Consider the following 26392-nt stretch of genomic DNA (forward strand, 5'->3'; position numbering starts at 1 on the left):
CAGTGGAAGGAGAAACACTGAATTAGTGTTCCAAGTTGTTGCTTGCCGCAATAGAATAAACTTCACATAATCTAAAGTCAGTGATAATAAATGGGATTCTGATCTTACATCAGAATTAGCTATTTCTGACACAAGCTTGAAAAACTCTTTTATTGAATTTGTTGAATTCACCACTGAGTTTTTCAGGATGTATATTGTACACATTTTCTCTGACATTAAATGTAACCATTGAGTCCCAATTCGGAAAGGTATGCGGAATATGAAGCGTGATCCTAGAAGACACACCAGAACAGTGAAAGGAGTTGTTTCTGTTTTTCTCTTCAGTGAATACTTCACCCTCTTAAGTATTCCAAGCAAATTCTGTTCTTAATTTTAAATATCCAGGATATGACACTTGCTTTACAAAATGTGATATATATATCCTTACCCTTCATAGTCCTCCCATTGACAACTTGCAGAAAATGCATGAAAGATTCCATGTTTCAAGAGTCCAGGAATGTAAAAGGTAATGTATTAAATGGTAAAAACGGACCCCAGCCACAAACTGAGAAAACAATCGACCACAGCAAAATCACCCATAGAGCTCGCTGGAGCTGTAGGCTTAAGTCTTTTAAAAATATCCTGTATGGTTTTCAGTATCTGAAAAAAAGTACATCCTAACAAAACCTTAAAAATCAATAAAAATCTTTAAATACCCTTTAAACAACTAAAACAGAGTAACAATTGATCTTGGCAACTCCCTGACAGGTTCATGATGTATGAGATGGGTCAATAACCTGTTTCTGCTCTCTCTTTAGTGTCCAGTATTGGAGGACAGTCTACAGCAAGTGACAAAAGAAAGAATAGGACATGCAGCCTCTAGAATGATATTCCCCAAGATTATAGGTAATCCTTTACCCGAGTGATTTCCTGCATTATTGTTAGGTCCACTGATTTTTTTAAAATTTCCTGAAATCCACAGATCTTTCTTTTGGGTATTTATAGCGTCTGAACCTTCTCACTCCCTCCCACCCCCATAGCAAAATTGCAAAGATCCACTGCTGCCTTGTGAAGAAATATTTTATCAACACTGTCCTGAATAAATGATCCATTATTTCAGCACTGCATTTCCAGACATCCCAACCAGCAATAATCTATTCTGTCAGTCCTCTAGGAATTTTGCATGCTTCTAAGAGATCACTTGCATTTTCTGAACTCAATAGAGTTTAGGCTTATTGTATTTAACCTCTCATTGTGATGGATATTCATCGTCCAGGGCCAGAGGGCCTTTTCTTGTTTTTTTGCAAAGCTCAGCTTTCTAAACACAGCAGCTAAAGCTTCTAAAGATCAAATGTTGCTTTTGAGTAAGTTAAACTTACAACTAATATTCTTTGTTCAACTTCTTCTTGTAAACCATAGTCAGTCTTCAGTTTTTAATGCAAATAGCAAGTTTGAAGTTAAAAGGACAGCTTTGTAAACAAGCACTGTCTATAGCACAGAATTGCTGGCTCACAGCACCTGGACTGATTTCTCAAGAGGTGCTGTGTAAGACGAAGGGGTTATGTTCATCAGCTTGTATCAAAACAGATAACGCTGGCTTCATCATTTAGTTCAAAAAAGCTTGCAGACCAGATTGGCATTATCATTTAGCACATCAAATAGGTGATCTGTTAATAGTTAAAATACTTGTGTACTTCTTGGAATCAGCATTAATTGGGGGTACGTGGGAACTCTGTCCCCAAAGCTTTTAAGCTGTTTGTGTAAAAAAGTATCTGAAAAGATTTCACGTATGTGTGAAGTCACCCAAGTGGTAAAAACATTATCAATGTGGAGAGCAATCAGGCTCTTCAGGAATGGCCAAACAACAACAAGAATGACAGAAAGACTTCAATTTCTACAATGAATGATTTGTTCATTTGCGACTTATGGTTACGTCTTTTTAGTTTATAGGAACTATAAGTGTTTTGGAAATCCTTTGTGTTTTAGAAATGGTTTGTAATTTGGAAATCTTTTATAAGATAGAAATCCTCTGTGGGTTTTAAATGTGTTTCCAGAATTTTGTTTGGATTTAAACATGTATCACAGCTGGAAATATCTCCTCCTTGGTAGGGAAAGGAGGACTTGCTACTCAAATAGTGGGAATTCGCAGCTAAACTCACCATGAAGAATTAACAGGGGAGTGAACTGGCTGTTGAAGAGTATGTAGTTACAGTATAACTTCCCTTTAGTGAGGGTATCCATAGCTATCTATATCAGAAATGGCTTAAGATCTTCATTTAAGTTTAGAGCTTCTTGATCAACCCAATACCATCACAAATAGTGCTCAACATGGTCATGCTATACCCAAAGTATAATTTTATATAGAATTATTATTTAGCAATAGTCCAATTCAGAGCATGCGTGACAAGTGCTAGGGCACTCCACCTAGTAATATAAAAAGGCCGACATCCTGGTTCCAGCTGTTGCGCAGGAAAATGCTGGTCAATATCATGAAAGAGTTAATAATACGGCATAAAGCTACAACTGCTCTTCAAATCGAACATGATACATATTTTATTCTTCAAGTCAGAGACTGGAATGATGAAGGGATAGAACAGAGAGTAGGACGCAGATTAGGCAAACCGAACCCTGCTGAATGATGCTGCCATTTTGATGCAGATGCAGTCATTTCAATGCTAAATTCCGATATTATTCAAGGCAATAAGCCAGGGGAGACACTGGTGATAATTAAAATTGTAGGCAACGAGGTAGTGTGCCTAACTTATAAAATTCCCATACAGATATATGGGATTAAACAAACAACGGAAGCAGATGTGACGTCTTCATCAGCTTAACATGGGATGCTTCCTATTGGATTCGTAATATAATCAAACAACAGCTGATGAAACAAGACATGCATATTCAGAAACAGCTAGACTATCATAAGGATAAAATAATCAGAGTGAAATTGAAACATATCATGTACAAATATTATGACTACCTACATCAACATTGTAACAATTGTTGGCTGCTTGATATTGAACTGACTAAATTAGGATGCATTTCTTTATCATACCAAAAACATTAGCATATTGATTATCATCGAGGAAAACTCTTAACTGTAGACCCACTCTATAAGCAGGGTATTTTGATAAAAAAAACTTCCTTGATTTAACTTGCCCACACTCAGCGTAACAAAGCTGGATGGATGAGGGTGATTGGTCATTGACTACGTCATCATGAATAAACACACAGAACCAATTTGGCCCGGCATCAGTCATTTCCACAAATACAGCAAGGATCAACTTATAAAAAATATAAATCTTGTAAAGATCTGCTGGCCAATGGCTCCTAGTCACATGCAGTTCTTGAAAGTGACCCCTGCTGTTGGTGCTGCCCTCCAGTGTTCGCTCAGTGGAAGAACAAGCTGGACCAGGACACTAACCATCAAGTCTCTACAGTCTTGCCACTCAGGGACTTGGGCTATATATTGTTTGTTCTTTGTGACTGTATGTTTTTCTGAAAACTTAACCATATGTGCTATGTGCAGTATGCTGTGTGCTGTTGGTAATTTGTTTTGCACCTTGGCCCTGGAGGAACGTTGTTTCATTTGACTATATTCCTGTATGGCTAAATGATAGTTAAACTCAAACTTGAACTTAACAGACATTACACAGTATTTACAGAACCCAATGGCTCACAGTATCAGTGGATCAGACTCTCACAAAGTTTTCAGAATAGTGCAGAAATATTTTTTGCAGGAGTCATGCAGACTCGATAAAGAAAACCAGACAGTTGTGCAAATGGTGATGGCGTGTACTACATAGCCAACATACTGGCTGAGCATTTAACACAGACTGAGACAGTCATTTAAAGGCTGACAGACAGACAGAGTCTATGTAATTAACATAAAAACATCTCAAATCTGTTGTACAGAAGTAAATCTTCTCAGCATGACAATTACTAATCAAGAAGTGGTTTAACCCCTGAATTTAGTCCTCCAGAAAGATATCCACAGACACTAAAAGCCTTACAATCAACCCTAGGCCTATTAAATTATGCTAGAGCTTTTCTATTTTACTGTGTCCAATTGTCAAAAACATTATAAGACAGACCTATACCGAAAATGAAAAGTCTTCTGTTTTTACCCCAGAAGATTGGCCTCAAGACAAAAGACCTAAAAAACTTTTGTTCTGCAAATTCATGTTTCTCCAGAAACGGCTGTAGCCATTTGCTATAATAAGGGTGAAGGAACACCACCCCCATACATTATGACTCATATAATTTCACTTTAACAGAACAGAAATTTACTGCCTTAGAACAATCTCTTAACTCTGGTATTCCAAACACTTTTGCAGTAAGACCCAGGCAAAGGGAATACACTAATTATTATACAGAGTTTGTAGGTTTGAAAAATGATACCAAATTGCCTACAAATGAATAGGGTGCTATCTTGACTAGATATGGTAAATGCAAACACTTTTACATCTTAAAATGGTAATACGTTCTTGAGAGCTATGAATTCCAGTCATTACCTGTCATGGAAGATGCCGTACAATCTTCTCCACGACCCAATATCCTTTATTCTCCAATATGGTACAGTGATGGATCAGCAATGAAAATTCAGAAAGACAGATCTGCTCAATTACAGGCAGGAGGAGGGATTATAAAAGGGATTTTTTTGTATCAGAAACTGAATTTGAACCATGCGAGTTACATGCAGATCTTCTGGGGAATCATGCAGCTCTGTGTACAGAGACTAGAGCCCTAGAATTATGTCTAAAACAAGTAAATCCAACAGAACCAGTTTTGATATGTACTGACCCTAATCATGTTAGGAATGTAGTAAAAAGAGATCTTCCCATCTGATCAGATACTGGATGGAGAACACACAGAGGTAAACTACTTCTCCATTTGTCCAGGTGGAAGAATATTTATGAATTATTATTGACTCGACTATTAGTGCAGGTGTTACACAGCTCGCCATATACAGCTGGCCACTTTCACAGCCACGGTAATAAACTAGTCAATGAGAACCTGTTGGCGGGATAGACCTTAGGGGAGGCCAGGGTTTTGGTAGTAACTCTGCAACAAGTAATTAGGATGATGTTTTAAGACTTTTCCTAGATAGTACTAGGATTTTCAAAACAGTGCAAATATGAAGTTGATAGTGAAATTAAGATTTGGGTATGCTACCCTAAAAAAGATATGAAGCAAATCCTTGCGCCCACAAGCGAAAGCACTGATTCAAGAACCCCACGAAGTATTCGGACACAATCATGCTGGTGGACAAGCAACTCAAGTGAAATTAGCCATGTTATACTGGTGGCCTTACAGGTTGGGCGATTGTAAACTATTCAATGCAAATTATAAAGATTGTCTGACCTATAATAAAAGTGCATTCACAAGACTACCTCCTATAAGACAAACAAAATCAGCAGCACCAATGCCGGTGTGACAAATTGATTATAAAAGCCCATTCCCAGCATCCAAAGCAACTCATCTTACTGGAAACTTAATAGGTATATTCTTGTGATAGTTGATCTTTGCATGGAAGACACGTGGTTAGTCTCCATGACTTCTTGTTGTAAGGCCGCAACAATCACACACTCCAAATATCCATTTTCCTTTATGCGGGCAGCCAGCCTGCATACATGCAGACAGAGAATCTTACTTCAATGGTAATTCTTTCAAACCATGTGTGAACAAACAAGCATACAAATGGAGTAAGCACTTGACTCCACCCCCAATCAAGTGGCATGGCAGAGCAAAGAAATCAATAGATTAAGGAGGCCTGGTAAAACTGGTCTACTTTAGAGGCTGAAAGTAAGCTACACTTGCCCCTGAAGTGCAGCTGTTTGTCAACAAAATGCTAACTGCGAAGATATACATACGCAAGAAAGCTACACTTCATTTCTTAACGTGCAATGCCCACTTAAATTCATCCCTAATCAATAACTCAGGCCAACCATCGCCTACACCTGACACAACTCTCCTCAAGGAAATGAGAGAGTTTATGGGAATTCAAGAGAAAGCAAGAGAACCTGACAAGAATTTTGTATACTTCAAATAAGGGACAAGATCCAAGAAAAGAAATTCTACAAAAAATAATTCCAACCCTAGTTTCCGACCTGGATGGAAACCACTTTTTCTCATTCATCACTCAGGTTATCAATGATAGGATGTAGTAATCAAGACCGGGATGGGAAATATGCCTGTAAGTAAAACTGTCTCCATGAGGAACATCAAACAGCTTCCAGCAGGATTTATTCTCCCAGACTGAGTGGAACCCTTGTATTAGATGGGTACGTGGGTACACCACAGAATCCCCACACCCCTACAGGAAAGGGAATGAAATGTGTTGAAAAGAGAAAATACATGTTTAGATCTAAAAAGCAGTGTAAAAATTCCTATTCACTTCAGTAAGATCTCAGAAATACATTGCTTAGGGATAAAGCACCCAAAATGCATTGTTGTTTTCAGAGTAGGAAACACTCCAGACTCCAGGGAGAAATGTTGTTCTTGATATACTTTTAATATTTGCGCTTAAAATATTGTTCAGTGTTGCTTACTTACCAATTGCTTTTTAGCAGAAAAGGTCATATTTACTATAGAAATTGTCTCATCTGGCTCAGACACCCCTAAATTTAATGTCTCAGAGTATATTAGATTAAGAAGATCTGCGAGCAATGATGATTCTAATTTAAGTATCACCAAATAGCCCTAGAGGAACGCTGAAAATGGTATGCAAGCCTATAACAAATTTTACCGTTGGAGACCAAGTGATAATGCTAAATTTTGGGGTTGCACTGATAACATCACTCCCCAGACAGACAATGTTACATACACAGACAAGCCTTCAATCATGGTTATGGATTCAGCTGCATGATTTCTTCAACAACAACAAAAAGCCCTTATCAATTTTTATGATATTCTGAAGTAGTATTAGGGTAGAACTGTCTGTACAGACATTCTTTGACAATGCTCACTCTTCAAATAGCAGTTAATGTATGTGATCCTTCGGTTCACTTGGAAGGTAGAAATTTCTGATGACAAATAATCAGACAAGGTTCTATCAGCAGATCACCACTCCAAGGTTTATAAAGGAACTGACTCTTAGAGTAATCTGATTAGTTAATCTATGCTGTGTATCTATCTCAAGACAGAAATGTAAGTTTAGTTTTAAGGAATGATTTATGATAGATGCAATGAAGAATAATCTAGAAGGACTCGATGTTCCTCAACGATTGGAAAAAACTCAAGTCAAATCAAAAAGAATGTTTCTCAATACACTACTAGAGTAACTGAACTGACACAATCAGATGAGTGAGGCAACCCCTTTCACAGACTTTCTGTTGCAGACTCATACCAAGTCCCTGACTGGCTTTAATGCTCTGGCTGAAAAGATAGCTAAGACCTTTCCAACTGTTGCAAAATTAACTTCCACAGCAGCAAATGCAGCAATTGGCATAAAAGCATAATGAAATCCATGTAATATAGCAAAAATTAGTGGGAAGGTAGAGTATGGGGAAGCTTTTAAAAGCCAACAGAAGGCAATTAAGAAAGCCATAAAGACAGAAAAGGTTAAATACAAAGGTAAACTGTCAATAACATAAAAGTGGGTACCAGAATTTTTTTTTCCAGCTATATTAGGAGTAAGTGAGAGATGAGAGTGGATATTAGACTGCTGATAAATGTTGCTGGAGAGGTAGTAATGGAGGACAAGGAAATTGTGGGCAAATTTATTAGTTATTTTGCATTAGCAGAATGGCTGAAATGCCAGAGTGTCAGGAGGCAGAAGTGAATGTCATTGCTATTACTGAGGAGAGGGTGCTTGGGAAGCTGAAAAGTCTGACGGTAGGTATGGCACCTGGACCAGAAGGACTTCAGCCCAAGGTTCTGAAAGAGGTAGCTGAAGAGACTGTGGGGGCATTAGATGTGATCTTTCAAGAATCACTATCTTCTGGAATGGTTCCTGAGGATTGGAAAATTGCAAATGTCACTCCACTCTTTAAGAAGGGAGGGAAGCAGAGGAAAGGAAATTAGCCAGTCAGCCTGACTTCAGTGGTTAGGAAAACAGGCCAGTCAGCCTGACTTCAGTCATTGGAAAGATGTTGGGAGTCTGTTATCAAGGATGAGGTTTTGGGATACTTCGAGGCACATGATAAGGTAGGCCAAAGTCCGCAAGGTTTCCTTAAGGGGAAAACTTGTCTGACATATCTGTTTAAATTCTTTGAGAAAATAACAGGCAGGGTAGACAACGGAGTGTTGTTTACTTAAGATTTTCAGAAAGCCTTTGGCAAAGTGCTGCACATGAGGCTGCTTAACAAAGTAAGAGCCCGTGGTAATAAAGTAAAGATAGTTGCATGGACAGAAAATTAGCTGTCTGGCAAGAGGCAAAGAGTGGGAATAAAGGGGGCTTTTCTGATTGGCTGTCGGTGACTTGTAGTGTGTCACAAGCATTGGTACTGGGATCACTTCTTTTCAAGTTGTATGTCAATGATTTGGATGAATGAATTAATGATTTTGTGGTCAAGTTTCTGGATGATACAACGATAGGTGGAAGGGCAGGTAGTGTTGTGGAAGCAGGGCGTCTGTATAAGGACTTAAGAAAGATTGGGAGAATGGGCAAAGAAGTATTAAATGGAATATAATGTAGGGAAGTACAGAGGGTCTTGGGAGTCCTCGTGCAGGATTCCCTAAATGTTAACATGCAGGCCGAGTCAGTGGGAAGGAAGGCAAATGCAATGTTAGCATTCAATTCGAGAGAACTAGGATACAAAAACAAAGATGTGCGGGATAGAGTCCAGAGGATGTTGACAAGAATGATCCCAGGAATGAAAGGGTTAATGTATGATGAGTGCTCTGGGCCTCTACTTGCTGCAGTTTAGAAGAATGAGTGGGGTCCTCATTGAAACCTATCAAATATTGAAAGGTCTGGTTACAGTAGATATGAAGAGGATGTTTCCTATAGTGGGAGAGTCTTTGACAAGAGGGCACAATCTCACAACTGAGTAACATCTATTTAAAACCAAGAGAAGGAGAAAAGTTTCTTTAGTCAAAGGGAGGTGAATCTGTGGAATTCTTTGCCACAGAAGACTGTGCAGGCTAAGGTGGGGATTGATAGGTTGTTGTTATTGATTAATCAGGGTGTCGAAGGTTGCCCCGGGGAGAAAGTAGGAGAATGGGGTTAAGAGGGATAATAAATTAGCCATGATGGAATGACTGAGACAATTTGAGGGCCAAATGGCCTAATTCTGCTCCGAACTCTTATGGTCAAAGAATGATAGAAAGACGGGGAACAAGAATCCATTCCTCCACCTTTGATATCTGCGATGGATGATCTGTTCATTTGTGACACGTGGGCATTTCTTTGTAGCTTACAGGAATTGTACCTGCGTTTTGGAAATCCTTTGTGTTAAAAATGGTTTGTAATGTTGAAATCTTTCATAAGATAGAAATCCTCTATGAGAATTAAATCTGGTTTAATAATCTCATTTGGATTTAATCATGAATCACTGAAAAAATGAACGGTGTTTAAGCTACTTTCTTAGCTGAAGTATCTCCTCCATGGTAGGGAGGGTAGACCCACCACACATATAGCGGGTATGGGCAACTAAACTCACCGCAGAGGATAAACACGGAAGTGAACTAGCTTTTGAAGAGTAGGTAGTTGCAGTATAATCTCCCTCAATATCAGATACAACTTAAAGATCTTCCTTCGAGTTTGGAACTTTGTGGTCAGCAAATCCAATACCATTGCATCTTGCCCCTGCAAATCAACATTCCCCAACCATTTCAGTAATTAACCTTCATTTTGCTCTGTCAGTTCATGTGTATTCAAACATACAGGATCAAAAATCATGAAATTACCGTTTGCTATTTGGGGCAATGGCAGTAATCACAGTGAGTTTTGCCTTTAATGTTCTGCTAAACCATGTCAGAATTTAAAAATGAATGAAAGAGTGAAATTCTGAGTAATTAAATATTTTGAAATATTTAATGCATATTTTCTGCAGGCATTTACTCAAGGCAAATTTAATAATTTTCTGCTCAGTTTCAGATGAACGTGTTATACTGCAGATTTTGTACTTGTGTGGCAGGAATACTTTATAGGCTAGAGACTTCTAATGCCATCAAATCCTTAACTTTATGATATATATCCTTTGGTTATTAAGGGAAGAAATTTCATGGGCACCAGGTAACATCAAATGAAAATCACAAACACCGATCTGATTTGATTGAAACCTCTGGCATACAAACACATCAAATACATTTTAAAAGACGGCAAGTTTGCCAACTAGGGTTAAATCGTCAGTTGCTGGGCAGCGTGGCTCAAAGGGCCAGAAGGGCCTATCTGCACCATGGCTCGATAAATAAACAGCATATAGACCATAAGATATAGGGGCAGAATTAGACCAGTTGGCCCATTAAGTCTGCTCTTATACTTACACATACCACAACGCCAAATATCAATTTCATTGTTAGACAAATAGAAAAATACAAATGAGAATAATTGAACAGAATGCAACAACATGGCTAGAGATTATACTGAGGCTTAGTGAAGTGTTAACCAGGTCAGTTGTTGCACTAGCCGTAACACCACAGACGAATAGATTTTCAAAGGAAAAGAGCTACAAGGAAAGGCTGGAGGGCACTCGTCATTTGTAGTTTGGAAAGGAGTAGGTAGGTTGTAAATGCTTTATCAAAGAGGTGGGATTTAAGCAGCATCTTTGAGGAAGGAGAGGCTGAGAATCCAGCAGGATCAGGAAAGAGAATATTACTTAAAGGTAAGATTAGAGAACTGTAGGACTGAAAGACAAATGAAAGCCTGTCAAAATTAAATGTTTCATAAAGAATATTAGTAAGAAGTTCTAAATGAATCACTACTTAGAACAATCAATCATAAAGTCTATATTCCCACTGGTTGTTCAGTACAAATTTAAGTTTTACAGTGTCTGAACATGGGGAAAATTAACTATTATACACCCATGTCTAAATTATTGAGGCCACTGAGGAATTACAATATCCAACATGTAAAAACTAAAAAAAATAGATATTATCAAATTATTTTCTGCCTCCCAGAATTACATGTGTTTACCATGACTAACCTTGCTTAAAGCCCATGAAATGCTTTGCTCAAATGGAACCTGCCTTGTATGTCATGGGGACACAGAAGTTACATCTCTGTGGCTCAATTCAGTGTGGGATTCAATGAGTTGAACAAATCCTTGGCAGATGATGTTGTCATCTAACATTTCATTAAAATGTGTTGCTTGATTAACCATTCTTTGTTGTTTAATTACAGGCTATATGTGAAAGTACAGGAATGGCCTATGTCATTACACCACCACATCGTAAGTGAATGCCTTGCTATAGTAAAAATGAAGAGTACACAGTTATCCTGGTCTCTCCATGTTTTTCTTTTCATTAATTTCTACAGCTACAAAACATAACAGTGGCCATGAGGTAGTTTTAAACAAACCTGAGATGACTACCTAACTGTTGAAGAGTAGCGAGATATTTGAGTTTTAAAAAATGCTGCACGTGCTTCTTCGGGAAGGGACAGAGATGGTTGAGATTTAAAAAAAGTGGAAAACAGAGAAAACGGATGGTGTCACAGCAGAGTGTACCGGGTGATAATAAATCATAAATAAGCATACAGCAGAAATGGCTGGCTACATCAGAAATACAGCCACATTTGATTGCACAAGAGATAACTGGATATTGTATACTGAGCGAATGGAACAGTATTTTAAAGCAAATGAAATAAGCAATGAAAAGCACGTGCCAGTTTTGCAGAATGAACTGGATTTAAAGGTACACAGATTGCTTAGCAGCTGCTCCAACCATACCAGCCGAAATGAGCTTTGCTGATATCATGAAAGTAATGTCGGAAAATTTAGAATCAAAACCATTGTTGACTGCAGAATGCTTAAGGTTTCGTAAGCAGAATCAAAAGGAAGGGGAGTCCATTTCAATGTATGTGGCTGAATTGAAGGGATTATCTGAGGATTGTCAGTTCGGTAATGGGCTTAATGATGAGAGATCATTTAGTTTGTGGCATCTTATGTGAAAGCATTCAAAAATGGCTCCTAATTGAAGTACAACTCATTTAAAGGCAGTTGAAATCACTGCATCAATGGATATAGCGGTCAAAGACACAATTGATTTGCAGTCAGGAATGAAAATGAGCGTGAACAAAATTGCAATGTCTGTTCAGAAACCTGCCTGAGTGAACAAACAGTGTTACCGTTGTGGCAGGGGCTCACACACACTACACCAATGCAGGTTTAAAGGTGAAAACTGCAGAAAATGCAACAAAGTAAGACACATGCAACAAGCATGTCATGCAGACAAAAATAAATGGATTGCACATGGAAGAGAAAAAAGTCAAGTTGCAGTTTCAAAGAGAGCGCTAATCTACATGTTGATGAAAAATCTGATAATAGTGATAATGACACTAGACTGAGTACCCTTGAGATTTACAATATGAGAACTAACAATACACATGAAATATGGTTTAAATAAGACGTTAATGGCAAATTAATTAAAATAGAATTGGACACTAGCTTGGCTGTTTCAGTCATTCTGCAAAATGAGTTTGAGCAGCATTTTAAAAGATACTGAACTGAAGCCTGCAGATATCCAACTAAGAACATATACTGGAAAAAATATAACACCTGTGGGAATGACATTTGTAACAGTGAAATACAACAACCAATAAGCACATTGGGCTTGTATGTGGTAAAAAGAGGAGGGCCAGTATTCTGGGGTGTGACTGGCTGAGACAATTACAACTTGATTGGAGATTCATCCACCTTTCAAGGTGATCAAGGATGGCACTGGAAAACTCCAACATATCAAGGGTAAAATAATGTTAAAGGAAAATACATTAGTTTTATAAAGCCCATCCAGTAGATTATAGTATCTGTGCTAAAGTAGCCAGTGAGCTAAAACACATGGAGGCAGAAGGAATTCCTTCCAAGTTTGAGTGGAACCCATGGACATTGGCAGTTGTCCAAGTAGCCAAAAAGGATGGATCTATGGTGATTTTAAGGTCACCATCAACCCAGTACTGAAAGTAAGTCTATACCTTCTGCCCAAGATAGAGGATATCTTTCTGGAGGAAAACAGTTCAGCAAAGTGCACTTAGCTGAGGCTTACCTACAGCTGGAGAAGGAAGATGAGTCCGAAGTGCTTCTAACCATAAGCACTCACAAAGGGCTGTATCTCTATAAAAGGCTTATTTTTGGAGTACCCTCTGCAGCTGCACTCTCCAGAAAGCTATGGACCAGGTGCTGCAAGGCTGCCCAGGCACTCAGGGTTACTTGGATGACATCACTGTTACCAGTGAAGATGACAAGAACCATCTCCAAAATCTCAAGAGACTGCTGAAAAGATTTAAATATTATGGCCTCAGAGCACGATGCCAACAAGTGTGAATTTTTAAAAAGAAACATCATGTACTATGGTCACCCTATTGACACAGAACGATTACCAAGTATGAAAGAAGATTTAAGCAGTGTTGGATGATTTAAGGCCAAAGGATGTGTCACAGTTGCAGTCCTTTTTATGATTGTCAGTTACTACAGCAGGCTCCTGCGAAACTTGGCTACTGTGCTCCACCCCTTGAACTCATTACCACAGATCGGGAAGAAATGGTAATGGACAAAGCAGTGTGAGGTGGTTTCCAAAAGGCAAAGGAAATGGTGTCAGAACCTGTACTCAAGCATTACCATCCACATCGTCCAGTGACGCTTGTCCGTGTTGCCTCAGCTTACGGTAAAGGTGCTGTCATGTCACGTTTTGAGTGATGGATGTGAATGCCCCAAAGCCTTTGCATCACATTCCTTTACTGCTGTAGAGAAAAGTTAGACGCGATTCGGGGTGTAAAACGTTTCAAACAGCACTTTTATGAGAGAGAGGTTACCCTTATTATTGATCATCAACTACTAGTGTCCATTTTCAATCCATAGAAGGGTGTTCCTCCAACAGCAACAGCATGAATGTAGAGATAGGCTCTGTTTCTTGGAGGACACAATTACAAGATTGAATTCAAGAGGACAAGTACTCACGGAAATGCTGATGGATGGCCCCGTTTGCTTTGGAAAAACAAATATCTGAAAAATTTACAAAAGAGGATCCTCTACTTGATATAATTGCAGAGATGATCCAAAGCGAAACCAGAAAAGACCCCCATACTGTCTTAAACCTACATGACCACCCATAATGGCTGGAAAGTGCGTAGAAATTCCAGTTTACCAATGCTGGGATGAACTTGCCCTTGATGGAAGCTGCCTTTTGTGGGAATTGAGAGTTTTCTACCGTCCAAGTTGATAGCTGAAGTGCTGAAGGAGCTACATGCCGGTCGGTCATCTAGGAGTGGTCAACATGAAAGCATTGGCTTGAGCTGTGTCTGGTGGCCTGGGATAAATTAGCAAATCGAGCAGCTTGCTAGGCATGGTTCAGGATGTCAACACATGCAGAAGATGCTAGGGCATTTTGGTGAAAAAAGAAGAAAGGAGAAGAAACGTGTCCAGAGCTGTCAGAACCACGTCCTGCTTTTCTTGAGTCATATCCTTACAACCACCATGGAGGAGGCCCCAGAATCTGAGATTGTTTCACAGGTACAAATCTCATCTGCCTTCAGAGTGACCCTCCTTGTAGGGAAAGACGTTATCCCACAAGAGTAAGAAATCCTCCACAGCGGTTAAATCTTTAGGTCTGAATGGGACAATATAAATATTACTATGCAGTCTATTTAGTAATTGTTATATATATACTATGCTGTGTGTGTGTATGTGTATATAAATGATATGTACGCTTATATTAATACAAGTTGAGATGCAGTCTATATTCAGTTGGAGTTTGCAGCTCTGCAAGGAGTACAGTATATTTAATATTTGAGCAATATTGTAAATATATTGTTTGATTAAGCATTCTTTGTTGCTTAAATAATTAATTGTGGGTTATATATAAAAGTACATGAATGGCATACGTCATTATGCCACTATGTCATTAGTGCGTGCCTTGTTACACATATGAAAATGAAGATTACACGTTTATCCCAGTCTCCCCATGTTTTTCTACTGATTAATTTCTGGAGTTACAAAACAGAACACATGATATAAATCTTTTAAACAATGACTCCAAAATTCAAGCATCTAAATTGACTCTGAAGCTGTTGAACGAACCACAGACTGTGATTATTAAGCTAAACAAAGCAAAACAGGTCACCTGGGTAGTGCCACTAAAGCAACCTCTCATCTATATTAGCGAAACAAAAGAGCTGATTGTTGACCACAGGAAGGCGGTGGAGGGCAAACGTATCAGTCTGATCTGGTGGGATCAGCATGGATAGAGTGAGCAGCTTTAAACTCCTTGGTGTTTATATATCTGATGACTTGCGCTAAGCCCAGTACATAGATGCAATCATTAAGAAAGTGTACCAGCGTATTTACATTCTCAGGAGGTTAGAAAGGTTTGGCTTGTCATCTAACACTTGTACTTATGTACTGTTGAAAGAATCCTGACTGGTTACATCATTGCCCGGTATGGCAATTTAAATGCACAAGAATATAAGAAGCTATAGAATGTAGTGAACTCTGCCCAATACAACACAGGCAAATCCCTCTTCTACATCTATAGGAAATCCGCCTCAAGAAGGCAACATCTATCGTCAAATATCCCCACCATCCAGGCCATGCTATCTCCTTGCAGCAACCATTGGGCAGGTGGTACAGAAGCTGACGTCCCACCTCCACCAGATTCTCGAATGATAGTTTACTCACACAATGACCATTTTGTCTTTTTTGCAATGTAACTGTGTTTTCCCAATAAAAATTGTGTATAATTAACATTTACGTTTTTCTTGTGAATACTGCTTATATGATGCTGCTGCAAGTGAGGTTTTCATTGCACTTGTGCACATGACAACACTAGAGTGTGATTTTAATACTGCATTAGAAATGGCTGCATGATGCTGTGGAAAACAGCAACCAAAGTTTACCACTGCAGTAGCGACTAAAATAATAGCCAAGTTAAGTGGAATGATAATCCTCCTAAAAGCCACAATTGGATCAAGTCTATTGGACACCCTTGGTTTTCCCACACACACACTAATGGATTACTTTTCCTTTTCTCAGCAGGTACAAACTGGCAAAGCCTATATTGATTCTCTGAAACAACAGATCTTGCAGACATAAAAGTAGCTGTAAACCCACAAAAAAAAAACTATGATGACAAAAATCTGTGTTCTAATACTGAAAGGAAAATCTTCTTTTTCAATTTTTTTTGAACTGAGCATCATGTTACAAAATACTAGATGTTAGATTAAAGTCAGACATCTTCCACATTTAGGCTGACGCAGTCACAGCATGTCTCTTTGAGAGTCATTACCTGTAGTCTTCAATGGTACACTGACAGGTAAAACAGCGCCACAGGCTGTACATAGTTTCCCATTACTTATAACTGGTAACATATAGAAACAGGGCAACCTCAAACATGTTTTGTTAGTTTTATTTTTGTCTAACACACAGCTATATGTCCTTCTACCTTTGTACAGTTCTAATCTTGATTGAGGAAAGCAACCTTGGTGTTGATATATAATTCAATTTGAACTCATTCGTGGCCACTGAAACTGAAGCCAGACCTAAACCACAAAAGCACTATCCAAATCAATAATACTACTACCAGAGGAATCCTGGCTGAATTCCAGGCTGTTCTATTTCCGAGAAGTCTGCTTTCCTCCATCTCTAACCTCTTAAGTATCCTTGGTTTCCTAAGCCTCACAACTTATGAGGGTGCCTACATCGATCTAAACCCTGAAATCTCTACCCTTCTTCACTATGTGCTTAAATCCACCCTTAAACAAATGAGTAGGATCAGGCCATTTCATGCTTGCTCTCCATAGTCCTCCCACATCTGTAATTACACTTTGCATGATTGGAGTATCAAATAATGTTTGCTGCAGTGGCTGTTTTACAAGGTGGAACAGCCTGCGAGTGATGGACTAGAGTTCAGGAAGCAGATCCTTAATATTTGCTCCCAGACCACCCTAACAGTTACCTTGACAGTTTATTGTTGTCAAAGGCTTTTGAATGACTGATGAAGATACATTTCAAAACACTTTGAACATATTCAAATATTTAGAAACAAAATTTAATTAGAAACACTTCTGAGTTTTATAAATCAATTTAAAATTCTAAGATTCAATAAAGTATTGGGTGGTATGGCAGCACAGTGGTAAGCACAACACTACATTGTACCAGTGACCCAGGTTCAATTCCCGCCGCTGTCTGTAAGGAGTTTGTATGTTCTCCCTGTGACTGTGTGGGTTTCCTCCCACAGTCCAAAGACGTACTGGTTGGTAGGTTAATTGGTTACTATAACTTGTTGCATGATTAGGCAAGTGTTAATTTGAAGTTGCTGGGCAGAAGGACCTATTCTGCGCTGTATCTCAATAAGTAAATAAATAAATGGAAAAAATACATACTTATAATCACATTTGTTGACCCAGTCCAAATGACCTGAGCCAGATTTAAAATGATGGTCATGACAAATACATGGCTGAGGTGTTGGATGTGAAGGTGACCCAGCCATTCTGCTTGGAACATTTGTGCTGTTCCTCCAGGTAATGGAGTGTCAGGCAGCAGAGAGGGACTAACCTCCAGCTTGCCTTTGACTTCCTCAAAGTACTGCACAGAAAAGCGTAATTCAGAAGTGAACTGGCCCACCGGTAGGATATGGCAACTATTTCTCTGTGCAGTTGTTGGTGAATAGTAAAAGACACATATTAAGCCAAATTTGTTTGGCCTGTTCATCATTTCTTTGAAAATTCTTTGGCATTTTATTAAGCTTAGAACAAGTTGTTGCTGCTACTGATGCTGCTACATCTAAAATCTCAAGTCGAGGTGAATTGAAATTCACTAGTTATTTACCTTTTGATCTAATTAAAATTCCATCATTCATTTGTGGTCCAAATAATGCATATATTTTTATTGCTGCTTTGGTATTTGTGAAATTGGATTTCATTTCACTCATATCTTTACTAGATGCTGTATCACTAATTGGAGCTATTCATGGTATCTCACAGGTACCTATGACATTATTTCCGGAATTCTGATATTTCCTAGTTGGCTCATTTCTTTTTGCTTCTGAGGAGAATGAGATGAACACACCCTGGGGATTCACTTTGTCAGCATGGAGCTCAGGCTCTGCAAATATGAATTTCATTTCAAATTCCACTTCTAAAGATAGCATTAGTGTTTTCTGCTAGCTGAGATATCGCAAAGAAAACAGATGAAGATCAGTTGAAGGAGACTCTGTCTCATGGGTAAATTCTTTCAGATATTTGGTTTATAATGTATATAATCTTTTGTACCAAAATGACCCTTGATCATTATTCAGCGTCTTGCTCATTAAGTCAGTGGCCACTTTATTAGCTACCTCCTGTATCTAATAAAGAGGCCACTGAGTGTATGTCTGTGGTCTTCTGCTGCTGTAGCCCGTCCACTTCAATGTTCGCCGGGTTATGTGGTCAGAGATGCTCTTTTGCACCTCACGTAGTTACTTGAATTACTGTTGCCTGCCTGTCAGCTTGAACAATCTTCTTCTCTGATCTCTCTCGTTAACAAGATGCTTCTGCTCACAGAACTGCCACTCACTTTCTCTGTAAATTCTAGATATTGTTGTGTATGAATTTCAAGGAAATCAGCAGTTTCTGAGATGCCCAAAGCACCACATCAGGCACCAACAATCTGTCAAAATCTCTTAGGTCACATTTCTTCCCCATTTTGAATTTTGGTTTGAACAACAAGCGAACCCTTAACCGCATCTCCATGCTTTTAATGCATTGAGTTGCTGCCACATGATTGGCTGATTAGATATTTACATTACAAGCAGGTATACAGGTGTACCTATTAAAGTGTCCATTGAGTGCAAGTCACTGACCCTGAAATGGTCACAGATTGATATTTAGTAATGTTTAATCAATAATTGTGAACTAGCTGATTTAAAATTCAGAAAGGAGATTCTCATGACATCAGATGGAAAATCTAAATTGTAGAGATGGACAATAAATGCTAATATTGCATTACTGGCCACATCCTGAAAAATAAATGTGTATAAAATGCCATCAATGAGTTCAGAGAAGATTTTCTAGAATGTTGCCTAGGATGGGAAGTTTCAGTAATGAGAGGATACTGAAGAGACTGCATTTGTTTTTCTTGGAGCAGAGGATGCTGAGGTGGGACCTGATAGAGATACAAAATCATGGAGGCTTCAGTGGAGTGGATCGGGAAAAACATTTCCCCATAATGGATATGTCAGGAAAGAGAGGGCATAGGTTTTAAGTGGGGATTAAGAGATTTAAAGAGGGTCTGCAAATGAATCTTTTCATTCTGAGGATGACTGCATTCTGGAATGCACTGTCTGAGAAGGTGGTGGAAGCACGTACTTCCACTCATTGAAAAAATATCAGGAACAGCACACAGACCATAAGATACAAGTGCGGAATTAGGCCATTCAGCCCATCGCATCTGCTCTGCCATTCTATCATGGATGATTCTGGATCCCACACGACCCCATACACCTGTCTTCTCACCATGTCCTTTGCTGCTCTGACCAATCAGGAAACTATCAACTTCTGCCTTGAATATACCCACAGACTTGGCGTCCACCACAGTCTGTGGCAGAGCATTCCAATTTCACTATTCCCTGGTTAAAAAAATTCCTCTTTACCTCTGTTCTAAAAAAGGGTCACCCCTCAGTTTTGAGGCTGTGCCCTTTAGTTCTGGATAGCCCCACCATAGGAAACATCCTCTCCACATCCACCCTATCTAGTCCTTTCAACATTTGGTAGATTTCAATGAGATTCCGCATTCCTCTAAATTCCAATAAGTACAGGCCTAAAGCTGCTAAACGCTCCTCATATGTTAACCCCTTCATTCCTGGAATCATCCTCGTGAACCTCCTCTGGACTCTCTCTGATGATAACACATCCTTTCTGAGATATGTGGCCCAAAACTGTTGACAATACTCCAAATGCGACCTGACTAGTGTCTTATAAAGATTTAGCATTATCTCCTTGCTTTTATATTCTATTCCACTTGAAATAAGTGCCAACATTGCACTTGCCTTCTTTACCACAGACTCAATCTGTAAATTAACCTTCTTGGGAGTCCTGCACAGGGACTCCAAAATCCCTCTGCATCTATGATGTCTGAACAATAGTGTGGAACAATAGTCCACACTATTGTTCCTTTTACCAAGATACTTTATCATATATTTCCCAACACTGTATTCCATCTGCCACTTTGTTTTACCATTCTTTCAATTTGTCTAAGTCCTACCATAATTGCTTTCTCAGCACCACCTAACCCTCCACCTATCTTCGTATCATTTGCAAACTTTCCCACAAAGCCATCAATTGCATTATCCAAATCACTGACAAACAATGTGAAAAGTAGCAGTCCCAATAACGACCCCTGAGGAACATCACTAGTCACTGGCAGCCAACCAGAAAAGGCCCCCTTTATTCCCACTCACTGCCTCTTGCCTGTCAGCCATTCCTCTATCCATGCCCGTATCTCTCCTGTAACATCACAGGATTTTATCTGTTAAGCAGCCTCATTTCTCCAGCTTATGGTTATTTCTTCCCTTTTCCCCTTCTCTCTTTTTCCATTCCCCATTCTGGCTCCCCCTCACCCCTTTCTCTTCTCCTCAACTGCTGTCACCTCCCTCTGTGTTCCCCTCTCCTCCTTCCTTTTCCCCCACGGTCCACTCTACTATCAGATTCCTCCTTGTTCAACCCTTTCCCTCTCCCACCTATCACCTCCCACTTCTCACTTCATTCCCCATCTCCCCATCTTCGTATTCTGGCTTCTTCCCCTTCCTTTTCAATCCTGCTGAAGGGTCTCAGCCTAAAAAGTCGACTGCTTATTCCTCTCCAAAGATGTCCTGACCTGCTGGGTTCCTCCAACATTTTATAGGTGTTGCTCTTTCTGCAGAATCTCTTGTGTTTATGATGCCCATTGGCACCATCATCTCAGATAATAACAAAGACAACAAACAAAATGTGCCTCAGTTCTTCTCTGATTATTTTGCCTTTTGACTTAAACCTCTATCTTCCATTTACCCATACTGGAAAGAGTTCCTCCTTTATCACATTACCAAAACTCCCTATATTTTAGTTGCCTTCTGTCCATTTTTTCTTGCCCTTCATTGTTCCATGGAAAACATTTCCACTTTCCCTAGTCTTTCCTCTAGTCTCTTATTGCTGTTATCATACTTAAATTACCTTTGAACCGCTTTAAGACTTCGTCATTCTTTTTTGAACACTAGGCATTTATGACTGAAATTTATATCCTTCTAAGAATGAGCCTATATTTGGCATGGACTAGATGCGCCAAAGGGCCTGTTTCTGTTCTGTACTCCTCTATGACTCTGACTATGATATCTTTATTAATTAATAAAAAAGGGCATAATAAAATCACAAAGATTCCCTTTCAGTTTCCATAATCAAAATGATAATCTCCACAGACAGGTTGATGATAACACTGATCCCATCCGAGGTTATTGAGATTTCATCCTGTCTTTCATCTCTGTACACACGTGTGAAAAACAGCTTAATTTTCAATCTTCCATTGAGAGAGCTAGGACCTGTTTCTTAAGGACATTGTAATTACTCAGTTTTCAACTTGTATCAAATGATACTACATCACAAACAATCTGTGGGCAAAAGGCTGAATTTTTATATAAAATGAACAATTGCCATATGGTCACTACCTTTACCTTTAATAACATCTCTTTTAATTTTCTGCAGTGCACTGTACATCTCTGTCCATTATGAATTGCTAGCTCAGACATTATAGCTAAAGTACTCCCGAAATACCTCCCTTCTCTGGATCCTCTGCCCTGTTGATTTGAAAGGAGTAGCAATATCATGGTAACACTATTTCCACCACCATGCACCTCCACACTTTGTCTCATCGTGAACAATTATTTTGGACAATAGCTGATTCTTCCTTCTAACACCTTAATATTGCAATAACTTCTTAAACAATTTGCTAAACCAAACACCCAGTATCACTTGCCCGCTGCTATCAACATGCAAGCCAATAATGGGGTACAGCTCATACTACCCACCTGATGACAAATATGAAAATCCAAAGGCATAGGTTTCTTTAGCAGAGCACCCCTGGTTCAATGGCCCAAACAGTGCAAAAATAAACAGTGATTACTGGAACCATGACAAACTATTTCATGAGGGAAACAGCAAAACCAAACAACTTAATTTATGTTGCTTTAAAGAAAATTAAACAGTTGTCACTTCAAACAATAACAAGACAGGGATTCTATGTAATTTGGAAACAATCACTTAAAAACAGATTCCTGCTGCAAAGATTTTAATGCAGAAACAGATTTTAAATGATTCAAAAAAATGGTTGATTTGAACCTGATGAACATGTTAAACTTATCACAAAGATCTTTAGAAGTCAAACTACAAAGTTGTCTAATTTGAATAATCTGATTCAAATTTTAAAATTGCAAAGAATACCTCCTGTGACAATACTTAATTTGAACCAATATGAAATTCAATTTTTGAAGCATGAAGTGACTGAATTAATTTGAGTGATTACATGTATATGAGCCAACATCATAATTAGTGTCAGTAGCCATTTCTGACAGTTGGAATTGCTCTAACAATGGAGGATGCAATGGAAAATGCCATTTGTCGCACCAAAAGATATCATAACCATCTTACCTTGTTCAGGTACTTGAGAGCCGGTGGAATTGAGTGTTGTATTCAATACTTCATTGATGGCTGTGTCACAGCACAGACCCCTGTGTGCATCATGCTCGCTGTCAGTCTGGTCACTTTCCTCATGTCCACTGTCCTTGAGGCTGTTTCGTTCCAGGTCCTTGAATGTGGAACTACTGGAGTGTGAAGCAATACTGATTTATTGTCATGCCTAGTAGTATCAGATAACGCTCTCCTTATGGAAAAGAAATGTATTGCAATACACATTGCTTCACATTAAAGTCCATCAAAATTATATTGCCAGATATTACATTTTGTGTCAAAATATATCAGAGGTTATATTTCTTTAACCCACCCCTTCCTCCATCCTCAGACTCATAAAGATTTCAGAGCAAATTTAGTTATATGTTTCTATTTCATCCTTCCCTGCTCTGGCGCTAATGAAACTGCCCTCCCTCGATTTCCAAGACCTCCTTGTTAATTCCTGCCTTCTCAGAATTGGTCGACGAGTGACCTCTTGTGTACCTGAGCTGATTTGAAAGGAAACATACAGCTTGGCGGATTACCGCTGCAGGATACTGATTACGTTCAAATGGGGAAAATGGCAATTTGAAAAAAAAAGTCATTTATTTTCACATCAATTTATTTATAAAAAGGGAAGCTTCCAGAATGGAAACAAAAAAAGGACATTTTCTTGCATTACTTTCTTGATAGCAAAATTATACTTGCACTGTGGTTTAATATATTAAAAAAACATTTTGTGAACAGGGTCTGCATTGGAGGCTGATTTCAAACATATGCATGTTTGGGCAGGGAGGAATGTAAAATTCTGTGCATGCACTCAGGCCATTACCTCTTCCACTAATTAGAGTGTCAGAGTAGCAAGTACAGTAGTTGGGATATGATGTTGAAGTTATATAAGAAGTTGGGGAGCATTGCGTATAGTACGGGTCACCTACTTACAGGACAGCTATCAAGAAAATTGAAAGAGCACAGAGAAAATTTTCAGGGGTGTTGCCAGGACTGAGGAACTGAGTTATAAGGAAAAGGTGAATAGGTTAGGACTTTATTCTCTGGCTCATAGAAGAATGAGGGGAGATTTGATAAATGTACACAAAATTATGAAGGGTATAGAAATGGTAAATGGAAGTAGGCTTTTTTCACTGAGGTTTGCTGAGACTGGAACTAGAGGTCAAAGGTTAAGGGTGAAAGGTGAAATACTTAAGGGTTACTTCACTCAGAGGGTGGTGAGAGTGTGGAATGAGATGCGGTAGTGGTGGATAGGTACGGTACATGGATGGGAGATGATAGAGGGAGATGATAGAAGGCTATGGTGTGGGTCAATGGGACTAGGCAGAATTAACAATTTGGCATGGACTAGATGGCTCAAAGAGCTCTTTCTCTGCTGTAGTGCTCTATGTCTCTACAATATGGCCAAATTTGAAGTTTGGCTGAAGTTAACTTATACTGTGTGGGCTGGATAAGGACCAGTGGTAGATCAGACAATTCTTGTATGAGTTACCTTATGTGTTTCTCTTGTATTACTTGGAATTGACCAATATGTAGCTAGGAACCAACATGGCTTTCGCCTGGAATCTGTGCTCAATTAAGGAAGTGCCCAGACACCTGAGGACTTTGCAACACATTTTGCTGTCCATAGGCATTTGAAGCCACAAGGGATAATTCATTGTTATCTGACATTGGAAGGACATCCATAATCATCTGATGCTGGGGACATTGGGTTGGAGTGCATCGATTATGGTCTTTCGACATCAGGGTCCATTCAGGAGAAAGTAATGCTCAGAGATGGGAGGGGGCACCCATAGTTCTCTGACTTGTCTGACATTGGAGCAACATCCTTTATCAAGTAGTGTAAGGGAACCAGCATCATCTTATGACACTGGGGGTGTCAATGTAATTATCTGATACCTATGGTTATCTGATGGTAGGGTCCCACTAGTCATCTGATGGGGGTGGGGGGAAGGCAGGACTGGCTGTCCATGGTCATCTGATACTGGGGGGGGGAGGGCAACGACGATCATTTGACGATGGAGTCTGTCCATGGCTATGTGCTTCGTGAGATACCCCCATAAACACAATGGGAAAATTATGTGAAACTGCAATGAGCGGTAGGGTCTGATGCTCCACAATGATCATTTCCTTCTGCAAACACAAAGGAGGCAAAAGTGCCTACGATGTATCATTGCTCAGCATGGTTCTGAGCATGGGAGATCCTGCCCTGCAAAAACTAGTGAGCTTTTAGAGGTTACTTAGAAAATCAATGAGGGCAAGGCAGGAAACATATAAATTATAGAAGTTCAGCAAGGCTTCTGACAAGGTATTGCATGGTCAGCTGGTCCAAAAGGTTTGAGCATAAGGGATCCAAGGCATTTTTGCAAACTGCATCCAAAATTGACTTGTTGTTCAGAGACACAGTGTAGTGGGGGAGAGTAGTTTTTCTGACTTCAAGTGGTGGTGTACCAGAGATCAGTGCTTGGGTTTTTGTTGTTTGTATGACTTGGGTGAGAATGAGTGAATTCGCTAAGGACCCAAAGATAGATGGAGTTGCAAGTAGTAAGGATAGTTCCCCAAGGATAGAGGGACCCTCGGGGAGCTATCAAGCTGAACAGAGCAGTGGCAGGTGGAATTTTTGTCCAGACAAGTGTAAGATATTACATATTGATGAACTAAAACTGGCCAGGCAGGAACCGTAGCACTATCGATGTAGAAAGGGACCTGTGGTGTACATTAATAGTTCCCTGAAATAGTTACACAAGAGCAAAGAAGGTCATGATCTGGGACATGATGTTGCAGATATGCTAGACATTGGTAAGGACACATTTGGAATACTGTGTGTAATTCTGGTAAGCAGACTACAGAAAGGATGTGGTAGTGTGAGAAGGAGTGCAGAGAAGATTCACCAGGATGTTGTCTGGCATTGTATGGGATTATGAGAGGCAGAGAAGAGAGCGAGAGTCACAGTCTTTTCCCAAGGGTAGGAGAGACTAACAATAGAGGACGCAGGCTTAACATGTAAGGGGAAGACTTAAAAGAAAATAAGAGGGTAGTAGAATTATGAAATGAGCTGCCAGATGCCAGAGGAAAGTGGCATGAGTGAAATCAGGCACCTTAGCATAGATGAGTCGGACCAGATGTCTGTTTCTGTGCTCTGTCTCAATGCCTGATAAAATGATGGAGTGCAGCTCTGAGGAGAGGGAAACCAGTTACGCTCTCAGAGTGAAGCCATTAAATAATGCCGTTAATATCCTACCTGACGTAATTTACAATCCTGATATTTAAGCTGTTGCATAGAGTTTGAGATCCTTGATTGTCTCTGTGTGTGCCAGAGAGCAAATGCAACACAAGCGAAAATGGCCTGTATTTCATAGTTCTACCTATCTACCCATTTTGCAGGGTAAAAAATTACAGCTGCTTGAGAAAGCAGACAGTTAATTACATTAGACTGAGATTCAGAAAAAGTCCCAGTTGACTAGCAATGACATCTTGCTCTCCAAGTGCTCAGGGAGGATATCAGCACTGAAATAAATAATATGACTCATTATGGGTTTTATTTTATTTTATTTTAGTTCATTCAGAGAACATTCTGAATTCGGTAATGTTCAGAGCTGGCTTTCTCTGCACAATATTAAAATGGGCAGGACCATTCTG

General features: G+C 39.3%; 1 protein-coding gene across 7 annotated transcripts in view; it reads right to left on the minus strand.

Moving 5' to 3' along the window:
• The window catches only part of pcdh19 (protocadherin 19), a 426596-nt gene that overhangs the window by 290217 nt on the left and 109987 nt on the right, over nt 1-26392 (minus strand). For 6 of the 7 annotated variants that reach the window (XM_073058419.1, XM_073058420.1, XM_073058415.1 and 3 more), the window contains exon 3: nt 22727-22899. In XM_073058419.1, coding sequence (XP_072914520.1) covers nt 22727-22899 — 173 coding nt within the window. The remainder of the gene's footprint in view (nt 1-22726; nt 22900-26392) is intronic. The other variant, XM_073058414.1, reaches the window with a different exon arrangement.

This window comes from Hemitrygon akajei, chromosome 10 (assembly GCF_048418815.1).
Source record: "Hemitrygon akajei chromosome 10, sHemAka1.3, whole genome shotgun sequence".
Lineage (NCBI taxonomy): Eukaryota > Metazoa > Chordata > Chondrichthyes > Myliobatiformes > Dasyatidae > Hemitrygon > Hemitrygon akajei.